This window comes from Hemicordylus capensis, chromosome 2 (genome assembly GCF_027244095.1).
Source record: "Hemicordylus capensis ecotype Gifberg chromosome 2, rHemCap1.1.pri, whole genome shotgun sequence".
Classification (NCBI taxonomy): domain Eukaryota; kingdom Metazoa; phylum Chordata; class Lepidosauria; order Squamata; family Cordylidae; genus Hemicordylus; species Hemicordylus capensis.
Genome location: NC_069658.1, coordinates 231,745,713 through 231,771,604, shown reverse-complemented (window position 1 = coordinate 231,771,604; position 25,892 = coordinate 231,745,713). Strand labels below are relative to the sequence as shown.

The 25,892-nt window shown below is 45.4% G+C and overlaps 1 protein-coding gene and 1 long non-coding RNA gene across 8 annotated transcripts in view; one reads left to right on the top strand and one right to left on the bottom strand.

The window, feature by feature from the left end:
• Positions 1-25,892, bottom strand: part of LOC128344271 (zinc finger protein 850-like) — a 41,482-nt gene that overhangs the window by 5,613 nt on the left and 9,977 nt on the right. For 2 of the 6 annotated variants that reach the window (XM_053294058.1, XM_053294061.1), the window contains exon 3: positions 983-1,043. Coding sequence is in view for 1 of the 6 variants with exons in the window: in XM_053294063.1 (XP_053150038.1) it covers positions 16,093-18,535 (2,443 nt within the window). In the remaining 5 variants the exon portion in view is untranslated. Of the gene's footprint in view, positions 1-982; positions 1,044-4,075; positions 4,989-5,029; positions 5,098-16,092; positions 18,536-25,892 lie in introns of those variants that run through there. The other 4 variants (XM_053294057.1, XM_053294062.1, XM_053294059.1 and 1 more) reach the window with 4 other exon arrangements.
• LOC128344294 (uncharacterized) lies at positions 5,240-24,552 on the top strand. 2 transcript variants are annotated; one of them, XR_008315775.1, is made up of 4 exons: positions 5,240-5,486; positions 7,788-7,888; positions 19,236-19,319; positions 24,226-24,552. It is a non-coding gene; the product is annotated as an uncharacterized LOC128344294 (long non-coding RNA). The 2 variants fall into 2 exon arrangements; XR_008315774.1 differs by having other exon boundaries at positions 24,222-24,552.

Sequence of the window (25,892 nt, the reverse complement as noted above, 5' to 3'; positions counted from 1 at the left end):
GTTAAAACACTACAACAATTTAACTTCAAGTCTGCTTGTTTCTACAATCAGAACATGTGATAAGAAAGTGTGGCTGAATTATAATTTAAACTCATCTTTTTAACCTGTGCTAACTGGGCAAAGAGGTGATTTAATGAGGTGATTCTCTTTATTTACCAGTGGTAGAGTAACTGGCCCTATCCACCCCCAGCACAGTACCTCCAGTGACTGTTGCTGGTGTCTATCATGTTTCTTTGTGAGCCTTTCGGGGACAGGGATCTATCTTATCTTATTTATTATTATTTCTCTATGTAAACCACTTTGGAAACTTTTTTGTCAAAAAGCAGTATATAAATAGTTGTTGTTGTCTTTTAAAGAAAAGGATCTACCTTGGTTTTCACATCATGTACGATTATCTAGGTGTTCAAACGGGATACCTTAAGTTTATCCTCACAACATCCCTATGGATAAGTTAGGCTGAGGGGGAGATGAGACGGGCTCACAGTAGCAGACGGCTCCATGGGAAACAGAAGAATTGACAATTAGGCCGGAATGGCTTCTGAAGAGTCCTTAGAGATACAGTTGGTAATCTGAGGTTTTCACACCTCATATCCTGTCATAGCCCTCTGCTTCACCAAGAATTGGACCAATCCCTGTAAAAATCCAGCTAAACTAAGTATGGACTATATAGACAAATCCAGAAGTCTGTGGTTCTGATCATGCCTGAATAGAAATGTTGCCAGTTGCCCTTGGTTAAACATGCAAGTTGCCCTTGGTTAAACATACAATTTAAGTTGTTTCAAGGGTTTAATTTGTTTTATGCTGCTATAAATGTCCTTGAGACAGATGTTTGGGGCTGTGTAGAAATATAATATAATAAGTAAATAAACTCAGTTCTGGGTATGTCTAGTTGTCAGGATGCTTCCTTCAGTTCTATGCATAGCTATGGTAGAGAGCACAATCCCTCGCCAACTGCGAGGGTTCCATTCCAATAAAAACTCACCATCGGCAAATTTGCAGTCTGTGGGAAACAGGTGGTTCAGAGAACCGCGGTTGTGAAAAGACTGAAAGATAAAAGGAGAAAATGCTCAAAAATCACCCCAAATCCTCAAAACTCTATTAAAATTGACAAGAGTCAGCAAGAGCAGTGCACACATTGAACATCTGGACATATTTTGAACTCCCCCCTGCAAACTGCTAAAGGATAATTTTATCCCCACCCCCCCCCCCCCGGTAAAGAACACTTAAAATTGTGCATAGTCAGCGGGTCAGCAAGAGGAATGAGCAGACTGAACCTCTGAAATCCGCACATCACCAAAAAAATCTCACCAAACTGCAGGTTAGTGAGACTGGTCACAATTCCCCAGTCACAGGCACTCAAAATCATGATTTAAATCACTTCACAGATGGACTCAATTTTAAAAGATTTAGATCACAATTTAAATCACTAGTCAGGAAAAGTGTGTGTGTGAGTGTGTGTGTGTGAGATAGAGAAAGCGAGAGAGAGGGAGAGAGAGAGAGAGAGATGCACGTACACCACCTGCAGAACAGGATTGATCAGGTGTTATGTCTCATCCCCATATTACCTCCTTGAGATTGCTTTAATTATAGGTGGTATAAAAATCTAGCAATATAAATAAATAAATAAATAAGTTGATACAAAATAATTAGAAATCAAGAATAATATTCATGATGATATCTTTGCCCTAGGTTCTTTTTTTAATTAATAGTTTTTAAAAAAATCAAATCAATTTAAATATTAAAAAATCCGATTTAAATTTTAAAAATCTGATTTCCCCCCTCAGAGGACTGAAAAGGAAACAATGAAACTCTGATGTTCAAAAAGGGATCCAGAAGGATTCAGGAAATTACAGTCCAGTTGGCTTAACATCTATGGCGGATATGTCGATGGAAAATATACTTAAGGAAAATAATTGTTCAACATATAGAAGAGCAGATCTTGCTGAAGGAGAACCAGCATGGCTTCTGCAAGGGCAAGTCTTGCCTCACTCACCTTTTGGAAGTCAACAGGCATATTGGAGAAAAGTGATCCAACTGACATAGTATATTTGGACTTCCAAAAAGTGTTTGAGAAACTTCCCCACCAAAGGCTCTTGAGTAAATGTCGCAGTCATAGAATAAGGGGACAGGTTCATGTGTGGATCGGTAACTGGTTGAAGAACAGGAAACAGAGAGTAGGAATAAATGGACAGTTTTCACAATGGAGGGAAGAAGGAAGTGGGGTCCCTATTATCAGTGCTCTTTAATTTATTCATCAATGCCCCAAAGTTGGTAAAAGCAGTGAGATGGCAAAATCTGCAGATGGCACTAAACTATTTAAGGTAATGAAATCTAAAATGGATTCTGGTGCTCCAAATGAATCTCTCCGAACTGGGTGAGTGGGAAATGGAAAATGTAATTCAATGTAAGCAAGTGTAAAGTGATGCATTTGGGGGCAAAACCAAACAACAACAACAGCAAACCCAACCACTTCACATATATACTGAGGGGCTCTGAGCTCTCAGTGACTGACCAGGAGAAGGATCTTGAAGTTGTGGTGGACATCTCATTGAATGTGTCAATTCAGTGTGTGGCAGCTGCGAAAAAGACTAATCCACAATTGGGATTATTAGGAAGGCAACTGAAAATAAAAGTGTTAATATCATAATGCTCTTATACAGATTTATGGTGCGGCCACATTTGGAGTACTGTATTGTGTACATTTCTGTTCACCATATCTCATGAGGGACATGTAGAACTGGAAAAGGTACAAAAGAGGGCAACCAAGATGATTATCAGGAGCCTAGAACACCTTCCTTATGAGGCAAGGCTACAAAATCAGGGGCACTGAGTTTAGAAAAACTAAGGGGAGGCAGGACAGAGGTCTATAAAATTATGCATGGAAGGGAGAGTGTGGATAGCGAGAATTTATTCTTCCTCCTTCAGAACACTAGAACCAAGGGTCATGCTGTGAAACTGATTGTCGGGAAATTTAGGACCAACCCCCAAAGTATTTTTTCAGACAGCGCATAATTAATCTGTGGAATTCTCTGCCATGGGATGTGGTGATGGCTACCAGCTTGGATGGATTTCACTTGAATGGTAAAAGGGACTTAGACAAATCCCTGGAGGACAGGTCTATCACTGGCTACTAATCTTGACGGCTATAGGCCGCCTTCAGGCTCAGAGCCAGGATGCCTCTCAATACTCGTTAGGAACATAGGAAACTGCCATATACTGAGTCAGACCATTGGTCTATCTAGCTCAGTATTGTCTTCTCTGACTGGCAGTGGCTTCTCCAAGGTTGAGGGCAGGAATCTCTCTCAGCCCTATCTTGGAGATGCTTCCAGGGAGGGAACTTGAAACCTTCTGCTTTTCCCAGAGCGGCTCCATCCCCTGAGGGGAATATCTTGCAGTGCTCACACATCAAGTCTCCCATTCAGATGCAACCAGGGCAGACCCTGCTTAGCTATGGGGACAAGTCATACTTGCTACCACAAGACCAGCTCTCCTCTCCATTGCAGCAAAGCAAGAGCAGAAGAGAGGACATGACAATTGCACCTGTGGGCTTCCCAGATGTATCTGATGGGCCACTGTGTGAAACAGGCTGCGGGACTAGATGGTCTTGGGCCTGTACCAGCAGGGCTGTTCTTATGTTCTTAAGACATTAGGAATGGGACACAGAAAGACGGGTGCCGGCAGAGATTAGGGATCTTTCCCCCTCTCTGCAGATTAATCCTTCCAAACAAGGAAGGAGGATTCCAGCAGCTTCCAGGCATCCCCCTTCCAGAAGAGGCAGGCAAATTCTAAAACTGCCATACAAACTAGAGATTGTGGGGTGTGAGACTCTTACAGTGTTCACGTTGGAAAGGACCATGGAGGGCATCGAGTCCAACCGCCTGCTCAGGGGAGGAAAACTGCTCCAGGCAAGCACCACTGGCGGATGCCACTCCAACTGGTATAATTTTTTAAAAAATAAAATAAGTAAATTAAATAAATAAACCCCTGACTGAACCCCTCTGGCAAAGGAGAGCTCGCCACTGCAGGAGTTCCTGCTGCAGGTGAGTCCCCCGGGGGTGGTGCATGTGGAACTCACCGCATCTCACAGGGGAAGAAGCCCGCGGGAGGCCAAGCAACCCAGGCCGTTTGGCGGAGAGAGGGAGGGCGACGGAAGGAGGAAGTGGTTTCCCTTTTTCCTTCCTTCCGATTTGCTCCTCTAGGAGTCAAGATTCACGCACTCTAACCCTTAGATGGACCCTCACCAGAAAACAATGAGAACTACCCATTTAATGCCTCTCGCTAAGCAGGGCTGCAGTCCTGAGCTCCCCACCCCCGGCTTCTTGATACTACAGTTCCTATCATGCCCTAGCCCCAGTGGCCAATAGTGAGGGATTATGGGAGGCGTGGTTCAGCATCTTCTGCGGGAGGGCTGAAGTTTCGCCGTTCAGTTCTGCATGGCACCTCTCCACAAAGCAACCAGGGACCATCTTGCTCGTAAGGGAGAAAAGAACAGACCAATGAACAGCTGTGCTTCGCGAAAGAGGCACCAGAAAAGAAGCAGGAAGAACAGCAAAGGAGAGAGAGAGAGCTCCTGCTGTCTGGAGTTTGATTTGACGCAACATCCAGGTTTCTGGACTCCCTCCCTCCTGAAATTGGGCTTGTCTCCCCTCAGGCCTCGCTTTATCTGTTTAAAGCTGCTTTTAATCTCACGTAATTCTCCCTCCTTTTGTCCGCCATGTGCAAGTGGGTGTTTGACAATAGCTTCTCTGAAAATCAATAGGGGAGTGCGTAGGGGTGGGGCGGGGTGGCAGGCTCCCGTGCAGGCAGTTCCTGCTGCAGGCGAGTCCCCCCAGACGCAGCTGCCATCCCGCTCGCGCCCCTCCTCGCCCTCCCGGTCTTGTTCCCAGCCACGTGACTGAGAAAGGGACGGGCTCCTCCCGCTCCCTCCTCCCCCTGCACGAGCCCCGGGTGGACATTCTAAAAGGCGGACTCCGGTGCCGCGAGCACCGCCCTGGGAAGTGTGGCCGGGGGTGGTGCATGTGGAACTCACCGCATCTCACAGGGGGAGAAGCCCGCGGGAGGCCATGCAACCCAGGCCGTTTGGCGGAGAGAGGGACGGCGACGGAAGGAGGAAGTGGTTTCCCTTTTTCCTTCCTTCCGATTTGCTCCTCTAGGAGTCGAGATTCCCGCACTTTAACCCTTAGATGGACCCTCACCAGAAAACAATGAGAACTAGCCATTTAATGTCTCTCACTAAGCAGGGCTGCAGTCCTGAGCTCCACTCCCCCACCCCCAGCTTCTTGATACTACAGCTCCCATCATTCCCTAGCCCCAGTGGCCAATAGTGAGGGATTATGGGAGGCGTGGTTCAGCATCTTCTGCAAGAGGGCTGAAGTTCACCGTCCCGCATGACCCCTCTACCCCGAGCTGCCGGCACAGAGCAACCAGGGACCGTCTTGCTCGGAAGGGAGGAAAGAACAGACAACACAACCAAAAGAGAACAACATGTAAACATGTTTCTTTTAGTGTGGTTCTTTGTTCATTTTTCAAAATGTAAACTGTTTGAGGAGGTTTGCCTGAAAAGCAGAATATAAATGCCAAAAATAGTTAAAATAAAATGCCCCCCCCCATCGGAATACAAAGGGGACTAGCCACTTCATGCCTTGCCCTGGAGCAGTGGTTCCTAAGGCGGGTGCCTCTAGATGTGGGTGATGAACTACAACTCCCCTTATCCTAAACCACAATACATCCAAGACAAGGTCATCCCTTGTGGGGTGCAAGGCCCAGGATGAATGGAGATGTGCAGGGTCCTGGCGAGGTGAAGTTGCAGCAGCATGAAGATGCGCAAGCCCCTGGTGAAGCGGCGGCAGTGCAGAGATTCCTGTCTAGGATCACCCTGCCCATACCCACCACCAGTGGCTCCCAGAGCCCAGCTCCCAACCTAGCTGGGCCCCTGTAGTGTGTGGCTCAGGTGTGGCTTGTCTGCGCTCCTGTCTGTGCAAAACGAGAGGAGTGTGGCTGAACAAAGCAGGCTGAGTTGCAACTGCAGTTGCTCAGCTGGGGCCAAGACTCAAGGTGATGGCCCCGATTTGTGTGCCCCCAATGAACAGCAATGCTTCCGAGTCAGGCACAGGAAAAGAAGCAGGAAGAACAGCAAAGGAGAGAGAGTTCCTGCTCTCTAGAGTTTGATTCAATGCAACATCCAGGTTTCCGGAATCCCTCCCTCCTGAAATCGGGCTTGCCTCCCCTCAGGCCTTGCTTTATCGGTTTAAAGCTGCTTTTAATCTCTCTTAAAGCCCTTATCGTCCTTTATGTGCAAGTGGGTGTTTGACAATAGCTGCTCTGAAAATCAATGGAGATTCATTTGATTTATTAGCTACTATGTTTTTAAATTTGAGCTGCATAACAGTTCAAGCAACATACCTAAAAGTAGCAGCATAAAACCTCTTCACACCTTTTTACAGAAGTTACAGTAGAAATAATTTTCTTGTGGCACTGCATTGCAATCCAGACAAGCCTGCGCAGGTTTACGTTTCATCCTCAGACTGAGGCCTCCTTTCTCCAACAGCCACTGAAACTAATGGCCATGGCCACCTCTTGTGGCAGTGAGTTCCATAAGTAGAGTCCATGTTCTGTGAAGAAGCACTTCCTCCACAGCTTAGGGAGAGAGGAGTAAAAATGCCCCCTTTTCTTTCTCGATGGCTCAAGTGGGAAGCTAGATGTACAGCTCGATTGTTCAGGAAAGGAAAAAACACTAACAAAATCCAGGCCCATTCCTATGTGGCTCTGAATCTGTCAGCTTTAAAAAGCCGCCCCCCTCCAATCTCTCTCAAGGATCAGAGCAGCAAGGGCGATAACTCAGTTGTGTGGGGAATCTGTCAGAGGGAGAGGAGCTGCCGCAGAGTGAGGGTCTGCCCATAGGAACTTACCATCTTCCCTTTCCCACTATGGCGCCCTTTTCTCAGAGGAATCTTCTCCTCCAAAGCCACTCTTTGACTGCAGCAGGAAGTGTTCCTCAAGCAAGAGGTACTCAGTGGCTTTGAAGAGATACTGCTGCCTTGTACTTGTCATAAGAAGAGCCCTGCTGGATCAGGCATAACCACAACAGCACACAGTATACAAATATGGTTACAGCTTGGATTTGTAAGAGGCCATAAAAATATTGGAAGCTTTTGTTTTCTCTCTTTGCCAATGAGCCCTACTGTGGGATGTTCTTCTTTTTTTTAATGAACAGCTGCTGCACAGACATATTTCTTTTTTGCACTGCAGCCTCCATCCAAATGCCCTTCCCTGAAACTGCTGTTAGTTACAGAGGAGAAAACCTATGGGCACATCTTGCCCGCCTGCTCCATGTCTGCTTCCCAAAACAGAAAAGGGGGAAAAAGATATTAGGAGTTTTTATTATGGAGCTCCCACACCTGGCCCTGATCTTCCTGTACAAGGAGGAGTGTATGTGGGTCTTCTCGTGTGAATAGCACTGGCGCAAATCCATTCTCAGAACAGCTTATTTATTGATTGGATTTGATTGGATTTGTATACCGCCCTTCCAAAATGGCTCAGGGCGGTTTAAAATTAAAACAAACTACTAAAACAATATAGAGCTAAAACAAAACATTAAAAACAATATAACAACAATTAACAATTGATAATTAACTCCAACTTTAGTATTCTCTCTCTCTTTCCACAAGCTGACCTTTATGCAAACTCTGGTTCCATCATAATTTAGAGGGACTTGATAAACGTCCTTGTCCGTCTTTGTCTCCTCTCCTTGAATGACTGTCTGCCTATTTCTCCCACTAATGTGGTAGTGCAAGATGCCAGTTGTGGTCCTGATGCTTTCCCGCAGTCTCTGGGGGGCCTTCCAAGTACATTGTGACTGACTGTGAAGGAGGCAAGCTCCCAAGATGAGGTAAAGGTCACTTCTTCTCATCTCATGCAGTTGCTGAAGCATTTAGCTTTTGTGCTTGTCGGAAGCTGTCCGTTCTTGCAGGGGCGTAGCTAGAGGAGAGGGGGCCCGTGTTCATCCCTCTCTCTGGCGGCCCCCCAGAGGGAGGGAAATAATGAAGAAAATAGGGAGTGGTGGAGCTGGAGGGCCCTCAGGAGCTGGGGGCCCGTGTTCTTTGAACCCTTTCGCTCAATTGTAGCTATGCCCCTGCGTTCTTGACAGCAGAATGCTGTCATTTTTTTGTCCCAAACCCATGAAATGGGGGGATGTCTGGGATGAGTTTCCTACTGCTGAGGGATTGAGATGTCTTCATGCTGTGCCTGATCCACTGCAGTGGTGCATCTAGCCTTCACTGAGGTGGTGGTAAACCTGCCTGGGTTGTATCTTTTCAGGCAGCAGACAGGGGCTCCTGTGAGAAACGTTGGGGTGGGAAAGGTTAACCTGGACTGTATCATTTCAGACTGAGTGAGATATGAACTTTGAGTCATTAAGTTGCATTAAAATAAAATTAAAAAAAATAAACCCTCCCTGTAAGTAGAAAGCTAGTACACCAGAGAGAGCTTCTAACTCAGTTTTTTGCCTTCTGCGGTTTTATATTTCCAGGAATTTTAACTTTTTTGTGGGGGGTGGAGTTATACTCAGATATGTAGCCTGTAATGGGTACATCCATTCTCTTGCTTCATTCTGCTGCTGTTTCGAGTGGGCTTCTTTCTTGTCCTTTAATGTGGAATGTGCGCACCAGGATGATGGAGATTAGGTCCACCCACACACCCCCTCCACACGAGTGTTCTCTCTAATAGGGATTCCCAGATGTTGACTCCCAGAATCCCCAGCTGCAATGGCTTTTGCTTGGGGATTATGGGAGTTGTAGTCCACAACATCTGGGAATCCCTGTTAGAAGGAACACTGCTCCACAAACAAGTGTTCTGATTGATAGCCACTGAGAATCAATGCAGGAGTTTTGGACTTGAACAGCACTACTCTGGATACGGCCATGAGACTTTTCTTTACCCCCTTTCCCCTTAACCACTTTCTGGTTCCGTCCTAACCATCTCCTCCAACAAGGTTCTTGTTCTCAACGCCAAGTTTGGACATTGGGACAGTAAGAGACTCACAGTTTTGTTTTGGTGTTCTGTAGCAGGACTTTATCATTTTTTGCTGGGCATGAGTCTTCACTGTAAAAATCCAACAGTTGCACAGTTCTGAAAGTATAAGAGGGGCTTATTCTTATACCCCATTATTAAAAGGGGCTTAGACAAATTCATAGAGGACAGGTCTATCAATGGCTACTAGTCAGGTGGCTATAGGCCACCTTCAGCCTCAGAGGCATGATGCCTCTAAATACCAGTTGTAGGGGAGCAACAGCACCTACCGAACCCCTGCTAACTGAGCAAAGAAGCACCTTTTAAAGTGGTGGTTCTCTTATATTTAGCAGGGGGAGAGCAACTGGCCTGATCCACCCCCAGCACAGCATTCCTCCAGTGGCTGTTGCTGGTGTCAACCTTATGTTTCTTTTTAGATTGTGAGCCCTTTGGGGACAGGGAGCCATCTTATTTATGTATTGTTTATTTTTTATGTAAACTGCTTTGAGAACTTCGGGTTGAAGAGTGGTATATACAGTAAATATTCTTCGTCTTTGTCGTCATAGAGAGGGCATGCCCTCAGCTCCTGCCTGTGGGCTTCCAGCGGCATCTGGTGGGCCACAGTGTGAAACAGGATGCTGGACTAGATGGGCCTTCTTGGGCCTGATCCAGCAGGGCTGCTCTTATGTTCTCATAACTTTTAAAAGTGGTTTAAACAGTGAATGAATGAATAAAATAATAAGAGGAGGAGGAGAGAACATCACTTCTACATTTTTCTTAGAAGGCAACAGACTACCACCTGAGGCACAGCTGCTGTGCCTAGTTCATCTCTCTCTTTCCCCATATGATGAAAAAACCTGCAGTCCGATTGGTGGGGAGAGGAGCAAGGAGTACAATACACCCGAAATTTTCAGCCTTGGGTCCACAGATATTGTTGGACTATGACTCCCATCACCCCCTGGCCATTGTGGCTAGAGATGAGGAGAGCCATAGTGCAGCAACATCTGCGGACCCAATTTGAGAAGCTTGGCAAAGCATGAGGAGCAATTGCACATTTTATTTGTTTTATTCGATTTCTATACTGGTTTACAATATAATTGAAACAATGTACAATTAAAATGCAAAAATACAGATATTACATGTAAATATAGAAATATCACCACTATTTAGAAGTTTAAATACTTATATAAAACAGTAATACACAAAGAAACAGCAGTAAACATTTCCAGTAGCACTGCTTTGAAAATCAGGATATTTCCTTATTTGACTGGTGCAGGTACTTTTTGTTGTTGTTCAGGGCATAATATTTTTAGAGAAATCCTAAAATGGCCAGGGCAGTGGACAGTCATACTCATCAGGGAAGTGTGTGTGTGTGTCCCCTTCTCTTTTTTTTTGGTCACAGAAGCTGACTGAGAAAACTTCACGGATTTGAAAGATGGAGCCAATTGTGTCCCCCACCAGAAGGTTCCTTTGCCAACTAGGGTTTCCCTTCCATGTCTGGACCACAGTAAAGTGTGCCGTTCTTTTACTAGAACCAGTGTTCCCTCTAACAGGGATTCCCAGATGTTCTTGACTACAACTCCCAGAATCCCCAGCTGCAATGGCTTTTACTTGGGGATTCTGGGAGTTGTAGTCAACAACATTTGGGAATCCTTGTCAGAGGGAACACTGACTAGAACCTAAAGTCTGCTTATTAGAGCCTTTAGTGTGCCTGGCTTTGTTAGTCTGTTCCTGTTCTGGAAGCAGGAATAGGACTAATTCACTTTGTGTGCACGGATCTCATTGGATTGGACAATAGTACCTGTACTCTGTTGCCTTCCACGGTTTGTTTCCTTTATCTGAGCTTTGTGTTATAGTCTGTGTTTTTATATCTGTGCCTCTGCAATGTTTGTCTCTCTTCCTGGAGATCTTGTTCCCACATTGTCCAGCTCTGTCTTTGGAGGTTTTCTCCAAGTGTGTCATGTTTGTGCTCTCAGCTTCAGTTAAATAGCATTCTGTTTGATAAATTCCTCCCTCCCTTGCCTTCCCATTTCCTTTGGTTTAGGGCAAACAATTTATATTTAAGCAATACTGGGGGACTCACTTATAAGAATTTGTTTCTTTACTTCATTTGAATAAGCACACCCTGGGTAAAGTTACAAGCAGGAAGGCTGGCTGAAAGCTGTTCTCCCTTCACAAATCCAGCCATCTTCTCGAGTGTGTTCAACTTTCTGAGGTTGGTTTCAATCAATCCTTTATTACGGTCAGAGATCAGCATAACATTGATACAGGTTAAAAATTACATGTTATGTGATGTTGTTATAATGATATGATGGTGCATAACTTTGCTGGAGAGCCAGTGTAGTGTAATGGTTAGAGTGCTGGACTAGGACTGGGGAGACCCGAGTTCAAATCCCCATTCAGCCATGATACTAGCTGGGTGACTCTGGGCCAGTCACTTCTCTCTCAGCCTAACCTACTGCACAGGGTGGTTGTGAGGAGAAATTTAAGTATGTAGTACACTGCTCTGGGCTCCTTGGAGAAAGAGTGGGATATAAAATGTTAATAATAATAATAATAATAATAATTCCAAAAGACCTTGAAGAGCACCTCAACACCATAGGGGCCACAATAATCACCATCAGCCAATTACAAAAAGCAGCTTTACTGGGAACAGCCTATATTCTGCGACGATATCTATAACAACAACAACATTGACAAAAAAATTCAGCCACCCTAGGTCCTTGGGAAGGACTCGATGTCTGGATAAAACAAACCAGTCAATAACACCTATCTGACTGTGTAAACAAGAAATAATAATAAATTGACAAATCTAAAATTAAGGATGATTGCAGCTTAAAAGGCAAGTTAAAATACATATTAGTACATAACATCAAAAGGCTAAAACTAAGAATGATTGCAGATTAAAAAGTAAAATAGATAGAATATACTCATTAAAACTAAATAAGCTAAAAACCTAAAATTACTAAAGCTAAAAGAGATAAAATAATGATAATATAAAACTGTAGAATTGTCTCAAACGTCCCGGGAACTTGCTTAGCAATGGGAGAATGAGGGTGACACGAATGCCTCTGTAAAACAGGCAGTATAGAAGGACATGCTCAATAGTTTCAATCTGTTCTGAGCCACAGGGACATAATCACTCTGCAAGTGGGATCTTTTCTGTAACGGCCCTCTAGCACTGCTGAGGGGAGACCATGGCTGCGAGCCAAAGTGAATGCCCTTCTGTGGTTTGGGACCTCCAAATGAGTGTGATATGCTGCAGGAGAGGCAGTATATCTAAGCTCCTCACTGATATAAAATTTTGAGACACTACCAAGGTCTGTTTGGCGCTCAATGTCTGTAATGCGCTGCTTAATAGTTGCTTTTGCCTGATCGTAGCCCATGTCGAGCAGGGACAGTGGGGAGAGGCCCAGGGAAGCTAATTTCACCTCAATTGCCCGAGCCCAACTAGATTGATAATAATCATGCAGGGTTAGAGGGGCAAGACCAACTGGGCAAAAGGATAGTCTAAGCCAATAGGAGAGAGTGGCCATCCACACCCTAGCTTCAATCTTGATCTGGCTTGTCTCCAGGCATAGGGTGGCACTGGAGACACATCTTGGTACACGGACGGAGTGCTGCCCTCAAGAACTTGGATTGTACATGTTCCAGGGTCACAGTATTGGGAAAAGGACCCAGTTGAGTGCCATAGAGTAGTTGAGCTAATGACTTGGCTTGAAACAGTTCGAGAGCTGCGGGAAAGTAGTGGCCTCCTCTTGTATGCATAAATTGAAGGATGGAGGAGGAGCTTCTCTGTGCATTTAAGGCCAGATGTTCTCCATGGGCTTTTCTAGAGCCACCAGAATGAAAGACTATGCTCAGGTACTTCAAATGAGCCACTTGTTTGATCTTATGTCCCTCAGTCCTCCAAGAGTGGGTCTTGGGCCTCTTAGCAAAGGCCATGATTTTAGTTTTGTGATAATTGATTTCCAGACAATCTTCTTTACAGTGCAGCATCAGGGCCCTCAATGCTCTTCTGAGCCCAATGGGAGTCCTTGAGAAGATGGCTGCATCATCCACATATATAGGGTGGCTATATGTCTCCCGACTCTCCCCACAAGCTTTGGAGGGTGAAATTCAGTATTGCTGAGCTGGGCCACCATTGAGTTGATATAGAAGTTGAATAGGAGCGGGGCCAAGATGCAGCCTTGCTTGATGCCCTTCTGTGTTAGAAGTTAGAACAGCATTTGTAAGGTGACCTTGAGGACTACATCTCACCTTGAGTGAAGTGTCTTGGTTCAGAGTTCGAATGAGATATAGCAGGCGCCGGTCAATGGTGGAGGCCTCCAGCTTTTCCCATAATTTGACACGTGAGATGGAGTCAAATGCTGCCTTGAGATCAATAAAGGCAGCACATAGAGAAGTTGCCTCGGTGGTGGAGCACCCCTCCCTAAAGCCTGCTGACGCCGGCGGGGGAAAAGCGGTGGGTGGAGGGAAAGCGGTGGGCGGGGTAAGTGCACCCTCCCCCGCTCTTAAAGGGAGACCCCTGCTACCTTCGAACCGCCCCGCCACAGTTCCGTGCACATCCCTAATGAGCAGAGCCAGAAAGGGAAAGTCAGCAGCTGTAGGAAATGGAGGGCTTGGCCTTGAAACCTCCGACCTCTGCCTTTACAATGTGGAGGTATTTGGGCCGAGAAATCATCACAATCCACTCCTTGGCTGCCACAGGACATGCTCCCCAGTCAGTGTTCCCTGTAAGAAGGATTTTCAGATGTTATTGACTATCGCTCCCAGAATCACCAGCTGCCATGGCCTTTGGCTGAGGATTCTGGGAACTGTAATCAACAACATCTGGAAATCCCTCTTACAGGGAACAGTGTCCCTAATCAGCTGTCACTCAGTGGCTTAGTGCCTTTGAACAGCTACGGCTGCCTTGTACATGACAGAAGAGGAACTTGCTGGATCAGGCCCAAGGTCTGGCCACTGTTTCCCACAGCCAAGCAGATGCCTCTGGGAACCCTACAAGGAGGAGGTAGACCCAATGTTTAACACTTATGGGGAATTAACTGGAACATAATACTTATGGGGAATTAACCCCATAACACTTATGGGGAATTAACTGGAACAGCATACAGTCAAATATGTCAATAGAGAGGCATTTGACTGTGACCAGGAGCTTGACCCCAACCATCATGTTTCCCAGCATGGGCCAAAGGCAGATTCCAGGGAGTCCAGAAGATGCACTGCACATGGGCAGCATGGGGGTCAAGTATCAGTCAATCTTTTTTACGCTCACAGACCAGCCTAAAGTACAGGGCAAAAGACAAGTAAGAAGGTAGATTCCATAACAAAGCATAAAAGTCATAATACAGCAACATAGCTAAATTATTATTATGAAGCTGTTAGATTTTAAAAGCTATCAGAACTAAAAGGTTTTAGATTAAAAATTAAAGGAACTAGGAAACAGTTACTATGAGTTATAAAAATATAAAATGTTAGGCTATAAAAACAGTAAAGGATATAAAACTGTAATGGGAGTCACATAAGTGGGATGAAAAGTCTCTAGCCAGAGCGCCTATGAGTCCTCCTTCTTTAGTCCAAATTGTCCAGGGAAGTGTGACCCACAACTGGTCAGATGCCCCTGTCAGATCATGACCCCACCCTGATCCATGTGTCTCTTATGCAGCTCAGCAGGCGTCACCTATAGGTTGTTCATCTCCCCCTAACTGCCCCAGCCAACCCCCTTGGTCCTTATCTCTCCTTAACACATGTAGCTTCCACTTGGTTAAAACTTGAGATAATTCCCTCAGTTACCTGTGCCTCCCTCAATTTCTAGTTGCACCACACAAGCCTTACTTAAGCACACAGAGCATACAGATTTCAAAGCAAAGAATAGGCATTTCAAACCAGCAGCATCAAGACATTTCAAAGCATTTGTCATCTTGCTGGTTTCAGCAGGTGCCCTTCTTAGTGGGAATCCCTTCGTTATAGCGATATTCTTAGTTTCCCTTTGCCATTTGAAGACATGTAATGGTGACTCATATATGCCTTCCAGTCTTTGGGGCATGAAAACAAGTGTCTGCTTTGCTGGGTATTGTTTTTAAACTCATTCTATGCTCACAAACCATCTTTGACTTGAGACTGAAGATGGAGAAAGTGGGGAAAGTGAAATAGGTTTGAGCATCCTTAACAAATACTTCCTTTTGTCCGTCCTAAATCTGCCAGTCGGTTTCTCGGGATGTTCTCTGGACCTAGAGTACTAAGAGAGGGAGAACAATTTCTCTCTCCCCATTTTCTCCACATCATGCACGTCATAAACTTCAGACATGCCCCATGTACTTAGTCATCTATTTTTCAAACTAAAATGCCCTCCAATATTGTAGTCTTTCCTCATAAGGAAGGGGCTCTAGGCCTGTGATCACTTTGCCCTCTTCCACCCTTTTTATAACTCTGCAGTATCCTTTCTGAGATGTCATAAGCAGAATTGTACACAGTGGCTGACATCGAGACTTAGTTACTCAATAATACTACTCAGGAGTAACTCTAAAGCAGTGCTGCCCAACCTCTTAAAACAAGTGTACCCCTTCTGTCACAAAACCTTAGTTCATGTACCCCCAAAGATATTGTGTGTATGCACGCACACACGTGCACCTGCATGCACTCCACCCCCAAAGTTACTGTGATGACATAGGCTGCTCCACTCATTGGCTTGCACCCAACTAAGTTACTCATGAGTACTCCAATTGAAACTAATAGGACAAGTAAGTTTGTCATTGATTTTAATAAGACTGCTTATGAGTAATTTATTCTAAATATAAGCCAGTGACTGGAGTAGCTCATCTCATAACTGTAACATTTAGATTAATGTGTGTGCATATATATTCAATTAAAAAAAAATAACTGTACAATTAGAAAGATTGTGTGGTTATGGTACTACTCTAACCCTTTCATGACTCCGTAGGTTTATATAACTTCTCCCCAGTGTCGGTTCTTTGATGCACAGCAAGATGGTTATTCCCACTGAAGCGTTTTCCAAAGTCCAAGTATTTATATGGTTTCTCTCCTGTGTGGGTTCGTTGATGCACAGTAAGCATTCCCTTCTGCCTGAAGCTTTTTCCACACTCTGCACATGTATATGGTTTCTCTCCAGTGTGATTTCTTTGATGTACAATAAGATTGCTACTCATACTGAAACTCTTTCCACACTCCATGCATACATATGGTTTCTCTCCAGTGTGGGTTCTTTGATGGATTGTAAGATTTCCATTCAGGCTGAAGCTCTTTCCACAGTCCAAGCATTTATATGGTTTCTCTCCTGTGTGGGTTCTTTGATGCACAGTAAGACTGCCACTCTTACTGAAGCTCTTTCCACACTCCATGCATACATATGGTTTCTCTCCTGTGTGGGTTCTTTGATGACTACTAAGATGGCAACTCATACTGAAGCTCTTTCCACACTCCATGCATACATATGGTTTCTCTCCAGTGTGGGTTCTTTGATGGATTGTAAGATTTCCATTCAGGCTGAAGCTCTTTCCACAGTCCAAGCATTTATATGGTTTCTCTCCTGTGTGGGTTCTTTGATGCACAGTAAGACTGCCACTCTTACTGAAGCTCTTTCCACATTCCATGCATACATATGGTTTCTCTCCTGTGTGGGTTCTTTGATGTACAATAAGATATCTACCATCACGGAAACTCTTTCCACATTCCAAGCATGTATATGGTTTCTCTCCTGTGTGGCTTCTTTGATGGGCAGTAAGCTGGCAACTCGCAATGAAGCTCTTTCCACACTCCATGCATACATATGGTTTCTTTCCAGTGTGGATTCTTTGATGTACAGTAAGACTGCTATTCCCACGGAAGCTCTTTCCACACTCCAAGCATTTATATGGTTTCTCTCCAGTGTGGGTTCTTTGATGTGATCTGAGGCTCACAGCTTCACTGAAGCATTTTTTGCACACCAAGCATTTATATGGTTTCTCTCCAGTATGGATTCTTTGATGTACAGTAACATATCGCTTTGAGCGGAAGCTCTTTCCACATTCCAAGCATTTATATGGTTTCTCTCCAGTGTGGGTTTTTTGATGTTCAGTAAGATTTCCACTCCGCTTGAAGCTTTTTCCACACTCCATGCATACATATGGTTTCTCTCCTGTGTGTATTCTTTGATGGACAGTAAAATTGCTGTTACTACCGAAGCTCTTTCCACACTCCATGCAAGTATATGGTTTCTCTCCAGTGTGGGTTCTTTGATGTTCAGTAAGATTTCCACTCCGCTTGAAGCTTTTTCCACACTTCAAGCATTTATATGGTTTCTCTCCAGTGTGATTTCTGTGATGTACAATAAGACTTCCACTCTGATTGAAGCTCTTTCCACACTCCAAGCATTTATATGGTTTCTCTCTAATGTGCGTCCTTTGATGAATGGTAAAAGATCTACTTGGACTGAAACTCTTTCCACATTGCACATATTTATTTGGTTTCTCCCCTCTATGGATTCTACCATGCAAAGTCAAGTGTTCACTTTGGCTGAAGATCTTTCCACACTCCAAGCATTTATATGGTTTCTCTCCCATGTGGGTTCTTTTATGGACAGTAAGATTTCCACTCTGACTGAAATTTTTCCCACACTCCAAGCATTTATATGGTTTCTCCCCTGTATGAATTCTTTGATGCAAAGTAAGCGTTGCACGATCTCTGAAGCTCTTTCCACACTCCAGACATTCATATGGCTTCTCTCCAGTGTGCGTTCTTTGATGTACAGTAAGATTGCCACTCATAGTGAAGCTCTTTCCACACTCCATGCATACATATGGTTTCTCTCCAGTGTGGGTTCGATGATGTACAATAAGAGTGCCACTCATACTGAAGCTCTTTCCACACTCCATGCATACATATGGTTTCTCTCCTGTGTGGGTTCTTTGATGTTGATTAAGATTTCCCTTCGAGCTGAAGCTCTTTCCACACTCTTTGCATACATATGGTTTCTCTCCAGTGTGGGTTCTTTGATGGGCGGTAAGGTATCCCCTCTGACTGAAGCTCTTTCCACACTCTTTGCATACATATGGTTTCTCTCCTGTGTGTATTCTTTGATGGACAGTAAGATTGCCACTCACAGTGAAGCTCTTTCCACACTCCATGCAAGTATATGGTTTCTCTCCAGTGTGTTTTCTTTGATGGACAGTAAAACTGCTATTCCTACCGAAGCTCTTTCCACACTCCATGCAAGTATATGGTTTCTCTCCAGTGTGGGTTTTTTGATGTCTAGTAAGATTTCCCTTCAAGTGGAAGCTCTTTCCACATTCTATGCATACATATGGTTTCTCTCCAGTGTGGATTCTTTGATGGATGGTAAGTGATTGGCTCACACTGAAACTCTTTCCACACTCAAAGCATTTATATGGTTTCACCTCTGTGTTGATTCTTTGATGTGACCTTCCCTCTTTCCCCCTCCTTTTCCATCTGGCACCTCCAAACAATTCTCCATGGGGCTTTCCCTCATTCTCGGTTCTCCCACTCATCACCTGCTGGAACTGATCAAAGTCTAGGACAGAAAAGAAACCCCATATGAATTAACAGCCCTCAATTCCTGTTCTGATAATCAAGGAACAATAAAGCCAAACTGACCTATTATACTGAGATACAAGGGGATGCGGCAGGCAGAGTACCCGCTGCACAGGCTCTCAAGCCGGCAGCAAGCCAGGCTGAAGCTGTTTCCATACTCCAAGCATGTATATGGTTTTTCTCTAGTTTGGGTTCGCTGATATACAATAAGACTGCTACTCATACTGAAGCTGTTTCCACACTCCATGCATACATATGGTTTCTCTCCAGTGTGGGTTCTTTGATGTACAATAAGATTGCTATTCCCACTGAAGCTCTTTCCACACTCCAAGCATTTATATGGTTTCTCTCTAGTGTGGGTTCTTTGATGTGATCCCGGTATGGTGGGTGGGGCGGGGAGGCATATAATCAGGATTTCATCTTGTTGTACTGTGACCGCCCCGCCCCCTTAGGAACCTCCTCCGTTTGCCATGCCTGCCTGCTCCCTAACAGTCTTCCTACCTGTGCTAACAGCGGGAGTCACGGGGTGGTGTTGAGTCCTGCCTAGTTATACTGGCTGATTTCAACACCGACTCCAAGGCCTCCTTGTCTGGTGTGTTTCTGGATTCCATGGTCTCCATGGTAGGCCCCAACTAATATCACACAGACTTGTTTTCAAGCCTCTTCTTACTTTTCTATAGGTAATATTTCCAAACCAGCAGTGCCTAACTTGCTTGACACAGACTCGAAGCCCTCGATACTTGCTGAAATCAAGCAAACCTCAGGTATGATCTTGGTCCTGTTTCTACAGTGAGAATTTCTGTTAAGGAAGTCAGGCTGAATTGTAATTTAAATTCATCTTTTAAAGAAGAGGTTTTCATGTCACATATGATTATCTAGGTGTTCAAATAGGGTTTATCCTCACAACATCCTTGTCAATAGCTTAGGCTGAGGGAGAGAGGAGATGGCCTCACAGTGGAATATGGCTCCATGGGAAACACAAGAATTTGCTATTTGGTTTGAATGGCTTCTGATGAGTGCTTAGAGTTACAGTGGGTATTCAGAGGTTTTCACACCTAATATCCTGTCACAACCTTCTGCTTCACCAAGAATTTGTCCAATCCTTGTTAAAAAAAATCTAGCTAAACTAGGTATGGAATTTATAGACAAAGCAAATCTGCAAGTCTGCAGTTCTGATCATGCCTGGATAGGAATGTTGTCAGTTTTCCGTGGTTAAACATACAACTAAAACTTTTAAATTGTTCTAAGGTTTTAATTTCTGTTTGTTTTATGTTTCTGTAAACCTCCCAGAGATGGAAGTTTGGGGTGGCATACAAATATAATATAATTAATTAATGTATAACTCATATTCCATGGGACCAAACCATTAAGGACTTTATAGGTAACTAGTATTTTTAAGCCCGTTTAAATAATGGGCTCTAGTGGGGGTGTGTGTGCTAGTTTTCTCCTCCGCCCTTTTCCTAAATGGCCGCATGCTGCCCGTGTCCGTTTTTGTGGCAGGGCCGGTCCCGCCACAGCCACCTCCACCACGGAAGGGGAAGGCGAGCCAGTGGCCGCTGCTGCACCACCACGGAGACCAACCGCCGGCTCGCCTTTCTCACTGCGGCCGTTGCCGCCAGCTCGACTTCCTTGTTGCGGCCGTGGCCGCCGGCTCGCCTTCCCCGCTTCGTCCGCCGGCTGGCCTCAGCCGCCGGCTGGCCTCAGCCGCCGGCTGGCCTCCTCCGCCGCTGCGGCCGCCTGCGCCACCGATGCGGCCGCCGGCTCGTCTCCGCCGCCGCCGCCTCTCCTCCGCCGACTTCCCCTCCTGGCTTCCTGGCCCCCTCACGGTTCCTACATGTCGGCCTTTGTGCTCCATATGGCCGCTTCAGCGGCAGGGCCGGCCCTGCCACTGCCGCCTCCGCCCTCCCCGGTCCCCGCTTCTCCTCCTTTCGCGCGGTGAGGCAACATGGCCGCCTGGTGCCTGTGGCCATATCTTTCTCGGACGTTCTGGCCATGCGCTCCGCGCATGCCCAGAACGGCGGAGAAAGACACGGGCAGGGACACGGGCACACACCTTACCTCTTTATTATAGAGGATAACCAGCACTTTGTATTTTGCTGAGATACCTATTGGCAGCCAGTCCAGTTCTTTTAAAACCAGAGTAATGTGGTCTCTTTGGGATGTCCTGGAAACCAATCTGGAAGCAGCATTCTGCACGTATTGAAGTTTCTGGACTACATACCAAGGCAGCCCTACGTAGAGTGCATTGCAGTAGTCAAGCCTGGAGGTTATCAGTATGTGAACCACTGTCTTAAGGTCACTCACTGCCAGGAAAGGGTGCAGTTGGCAAACCAGCCAAAGCTGATAGATAGCACTCCTGGCAACCACCTCCACCTGAGATATCACAGAGAGAGTTGAGTCCAGAAGTACTCCCAAGCTGTGGACCTGCTCCTTCTGTGGGAGTGTAACCTCATCCAGAACCAGCAGATCTATCCCATTTCCCAAACTGCAATTTCCTGCAATGAACACCTCCCTCTTTATTGGATTCAGTCTCAGTTTCTTATCCCTCATCCAGCCCATTACTGCCTCAAGGCAGGCATTTAGGGAAGTTATGCCATTGCCTGATGAAGCTGACGTGGAAAAATATATTTGGGTGTCATAACACCTTGCGCCAAATCCCCTGATGATCCCTCCCAGAGGTTTCATGTAGATGCTAACAAGCATTGGAGGCAAGATGGAATCCTGAGGGACACCATACAAAAGCTCTAACTTAGTAGAGCAGCAGTCTCTAAGTACTACCTTCTGAAATCTGCCTGAGAGGTATTTATTTATTTAGCATGTTTGTATACTGCCCAAAACACAAGTCTCCGAGTAGTTCACAAGAAAATAATGCAAACAAAATGGTTAAAACATTACAATAATTTAAAATTTAAAACCATGTTAAAAACTATTTAAAACCATCGAACTTAAAACAGTATCTAATTAAAAGCCTGGATGAACAAATGTTTCTTGACTGCTTTTTTTAAAAGCTGAAAGAGATGGGAGACTCTTATTTCAGTAGGGAGCACATTCCAAAGCGTTGGGGTAGCAGTGGAGAAGGCCCGTCCCCGAGTAGCCACCAGATGTAGCCCCAAGGGACACCATACCAAAGTTCAGATTTTGAAGGACAGTCCCCGAGGGACAAATGTGCTCTATGTTGTAATCTGTCGAATATGAGACCATTTGCGCTCCAGTCTACCTCGCCACTTCAGCCCCTGTAGTTCTTTTGTATACCAAGGGGCCAATTTTGAAGTGGGTCGGAGAGTACTCTTAGGAGTGTTCATGTCTAATGCCCTGGTGAGTTTGCTGTTCCAAATCTCCACCAGAGCATCAACAAGATCACTGGCAGAGGCAACACTAAATCCCTCCAAGGCTTCTTAGAATCTTATTGGAACCAATGACCTTCTTGGGCAGACCATCCTAATAGGCCCCTGCGAAGGTGGGTTGTGATTGTGAGTCCAACCTTAACCAGATGGTGGTCTGTCCATGACAATCGGGAAATCACAGGAGTCCCCACCCATGGAACATCACCCTGATCAGAGTGAAAGACCAGATCAAGTGTGTGACCAGCAACATGCATCGGTTCCAAGAGCCCTTGGGATAGGCCTATAGTTGTCATGGCTGCTATGAATTCCTGAGCCACCCCGATCAGATTGGTCCCAAAGTGGATTTTTTCCCCTTTTACATTTATATCCTGCTCTTCCTACATGGAGCCAAGAGTGGTATACATGGTTATGTTTCTCCTCACAACAATCCTGTGAGGAAGAATAGGCTGAGAGAGAAGTGACTGGCCCAGAGTCACCCAATGAGTTTCGTTAAATGGGGATTTGAACTTGGGTCTCCCCGGTCTTAGCCCAACACTCTAACCACTGCACTACAAGCCTGGGGGACTCCAACACCAAACCTGAGACCAAGTCCATCAGCTCAGTTAGGGACTCCATTGGGCAGCGGGGCGATCAGTACACCAACAGAAGACCCAGTCTATCCCTGGTCCCCATTCAATATGGTCAGACACTTCAAAGGGATCAGGGAGAGGCTGTTCTTATAGACCACAGCCACTCCACCTCCTTACTAACATCCCTGCACCAACAAAGTACCCTGGAAGGAGAAGCTGGGACCAGACAGGGCCACCAGCCTCCCCCAGCCAAGTCTCTGTAATAAATACCAGGTGTGCCCCTTCATGCAGAATAAAATCATGGATGATTTCTGACTTATTCTGGACAGACCTGGCATTACAGAGGAGCAAGGTGAGGGCCTGTGGGAGGTTGGCACTGCTCCCCAAGGTCAAAGAGCTGGCAAGACAGCCAGAAGGGTAAACGGCTATTAGATTTCTGATTTCCCTTCTCCTGTAATGGCTCACTAAGCTGCCAACGTCACTAATTCTATTCCCAGGGGTATATCTAGGGTGAGACAGGCAGGGCACGTGCCCCGGGCGCCACTTGAAGGGGGGTGCCATTTTTTAAAATAAATTTTAAAAAAAATGTCCATCAAAAACAAAATGGCCACCGCACATGCTCAAATGGCCTCTGTGAGGCCCTAGGCTATGCCAGGCCTCGCAGAGGCCATTTGAGCATGCACAGCAGCCAGCCCATTTTTTAAAAAAACAACAACCCTATTTTTAAAAATGGCCACTGCACATGCTCAAATGGTCCCTGCGAGGTCCTAGAGGCCAGCGGGGGGGGGGGGGGAACTTTTGTAGAAACACCCCCCACGACCTTTAGGAAGCCCTCCGAAGGGGCTACAGGTTAAAAAAAATTAAATTTAATATAATATGTCACTGTACACATATTCAGATTGGCACTATGTACAGGCTTGTGAATACTGAGCTGAAGCTTATGAGCTAGGATTGTATTGATTTGCTCTTACTTTGCTTCTTGTGATAAGTGAGTTAAATGTGATGTCTTAATAATATTAATGGTGAGTTTGTCTTTGAATCAGTGTGAAATCCTTAGTATTAAGGCCCACTGGGAGTTTCTTGCTCTCTTTCTCTCATTTTAACTGTCTTTCTGACCAGAGCCCAGAACAGTGTACTACATACTTGAGTTTGTCTTTCACAACAACCCTGTGAAGTAGGTTAGGCTGAGAGAGAAGTGACTGGCCCAAAGTCACCCAGCTAGTTTCATGGCTGAATGGGGATTTGAACTCGGGTCTCCCCGGTCCGAATCCAGCACTCTAGACACTACACCACGCTGGCTCCTAGTTTTCCAAGTACACCTCCACATAATATTTGGGTATTTCATGAGCCCCAGCATACTGAAATGTGTAGTTTTCCAGCATTTTTTGGTCTGGCTATGTCCACTGCTAAATAGTTTTTGAAATATTATAAGATTAACGAGCTTGATGTATTTTTGAGCTGATATTATGGTACAGTTATCTGAAAGATGGGTGTCAGATGTTTAGACAGGGGATGCAATTTCAGTGCTTGCCCTAGGCACTATTTTCCCTAGATACGCCTCTGTCTATTCCCCACCACCACCAGAAAAGCCACCCCATAGTCAGTGGACACACCCCTGATGTATGGCTAAAAACATATAAGAATATAGAAGTTAACTGCTTGACATGAGCATCGCCATTTTGTATTAAGAAACTGTTTAATTTGTGTCATTTTGTATCAAGTGACTGCTTATGCTGAACTCATTCTTTCCCAGTTAGGTTTCGTTTCTTTCAGTTAGCAGAATCCATATTTAGCATGAGAACCGCAAGCGCTGAAGGGGCATGATAGAGACCAGACTGACATACTGCTTGCACAAGCTGATTTATGACCTAACGCCAGACCCTTTCCCAGACGAAAGGGGGAACTAACTTGAGTTATGACCTATGACATATAACTGTTTCTTTTTCTGTAACTTGTGTAATTGTTTTCCTAAGGAGACTTTGGTATATATAATGTGCTACCTCTGTATCAGTCCTTTGTCCTGTCTTGAGCACGAGCCGAGACAGCACCTTGCTTCTTAAGGGCAAATAAAACTTTGATTCTAAGTCCTCTCGTCTGGGCTGATTATTGGACTCTATCCGCCCAGGAACGAACCTCCCCTATTGGGGGCAAGGGGTACCTGATATTCCACCCCCTGTCTCCCCATCCCTAGACAAACCAAGACACATCTGAAACACCCAGGGCCTAAAAACAACAAAAGCAAAAATGGAAATACCTGGCCCTTCTTGTTCCCTGAAATGGCTCCCCCAAAGGGGTGACTCCCTTTGGTGATGCCACTTCAGTGCCAACCCTGATGGTGGCGGGCTTTTATGAGCCCAGAAAGGTGGCTAGTCTGGGCAGATGGTCCTCAGGAACTACTGACTCACTCCCCCTGGCTCCAATCCTGCACAGACTCACCCACAGGGCAGCAGCCACAGCCCCACAAGTTAGAGGGCACACAGGCTCTCAGCACTGGGCAGCAGCCGTCTCTGGGAAGCAGATGTTAAGATGTCTTCCTCCCTGCAAGGCTTGGATAGAAATGCAAAGCAGTGTCCCCTACACCCAGTCCCTCCAGGAGGACACCATGGTTGATGGTATCTAAAACCACTGAGAGATCCAAAAAGACCAACAGAGTCACACTCTCTCTGTCAATTCCCCTTTGGAGATCATTCATCAGGCCAACCAAGGTAGTCTCCATCCCAAAGATTGCCCCCAAACCACTTTCAAATGGGTCTATATCATCTGTTTCATCCAAGACTGCCGGGAGTTGAGAAGCCCCCAACTTCTCAATCACCTTGGCCAACCATGGGAGATTGGCCTATGATTGCCCAACTCTGAGGGATTAAGCATGGGTTTCTTTAAAAGAAGTCTAATAATTGCCTCCTTTAAAAGAAGGCAAACTACCTTCCCACAGAGAAGCATATATGATCTCAACCAGGCCCTCTCCAACTGTCTCTCTGCTTGATAAGATAAGGCATGTTGGACAAGGGTCAACAGAACAGGTGGTAGGATGCCCAGTTCTAAACAGTTTGTTCATGTCCTCAGGAGTCACAAATGAAAGTGATCCAATTTAACCACACAAGAGGAGTTACTGGATACCCCCGCTAAAGACTCTGCACCAACAATGGAACCCAGGATGGCTTGAATATGAGAGATTTTGTCCATAAAAGACTCATTAAAGCGTCACGGAGGCTAACTGTTTCATTCGGTCAACCAGACCTTGCATTTATTTCTTGCACTGTTTGCATTTTGCACACATGCCTGCCTTACCCATAGGTACAGGAACTACAGGATTAAAATATTCACAAATGGAGTGTGTTTTACAGCCTGCTGCAAGTGTAAAGTGATGCACGTTGGGGCAAAACAAAAACAAAACAAAAAGAATGATGGGGTCTGAGCTGTCAGT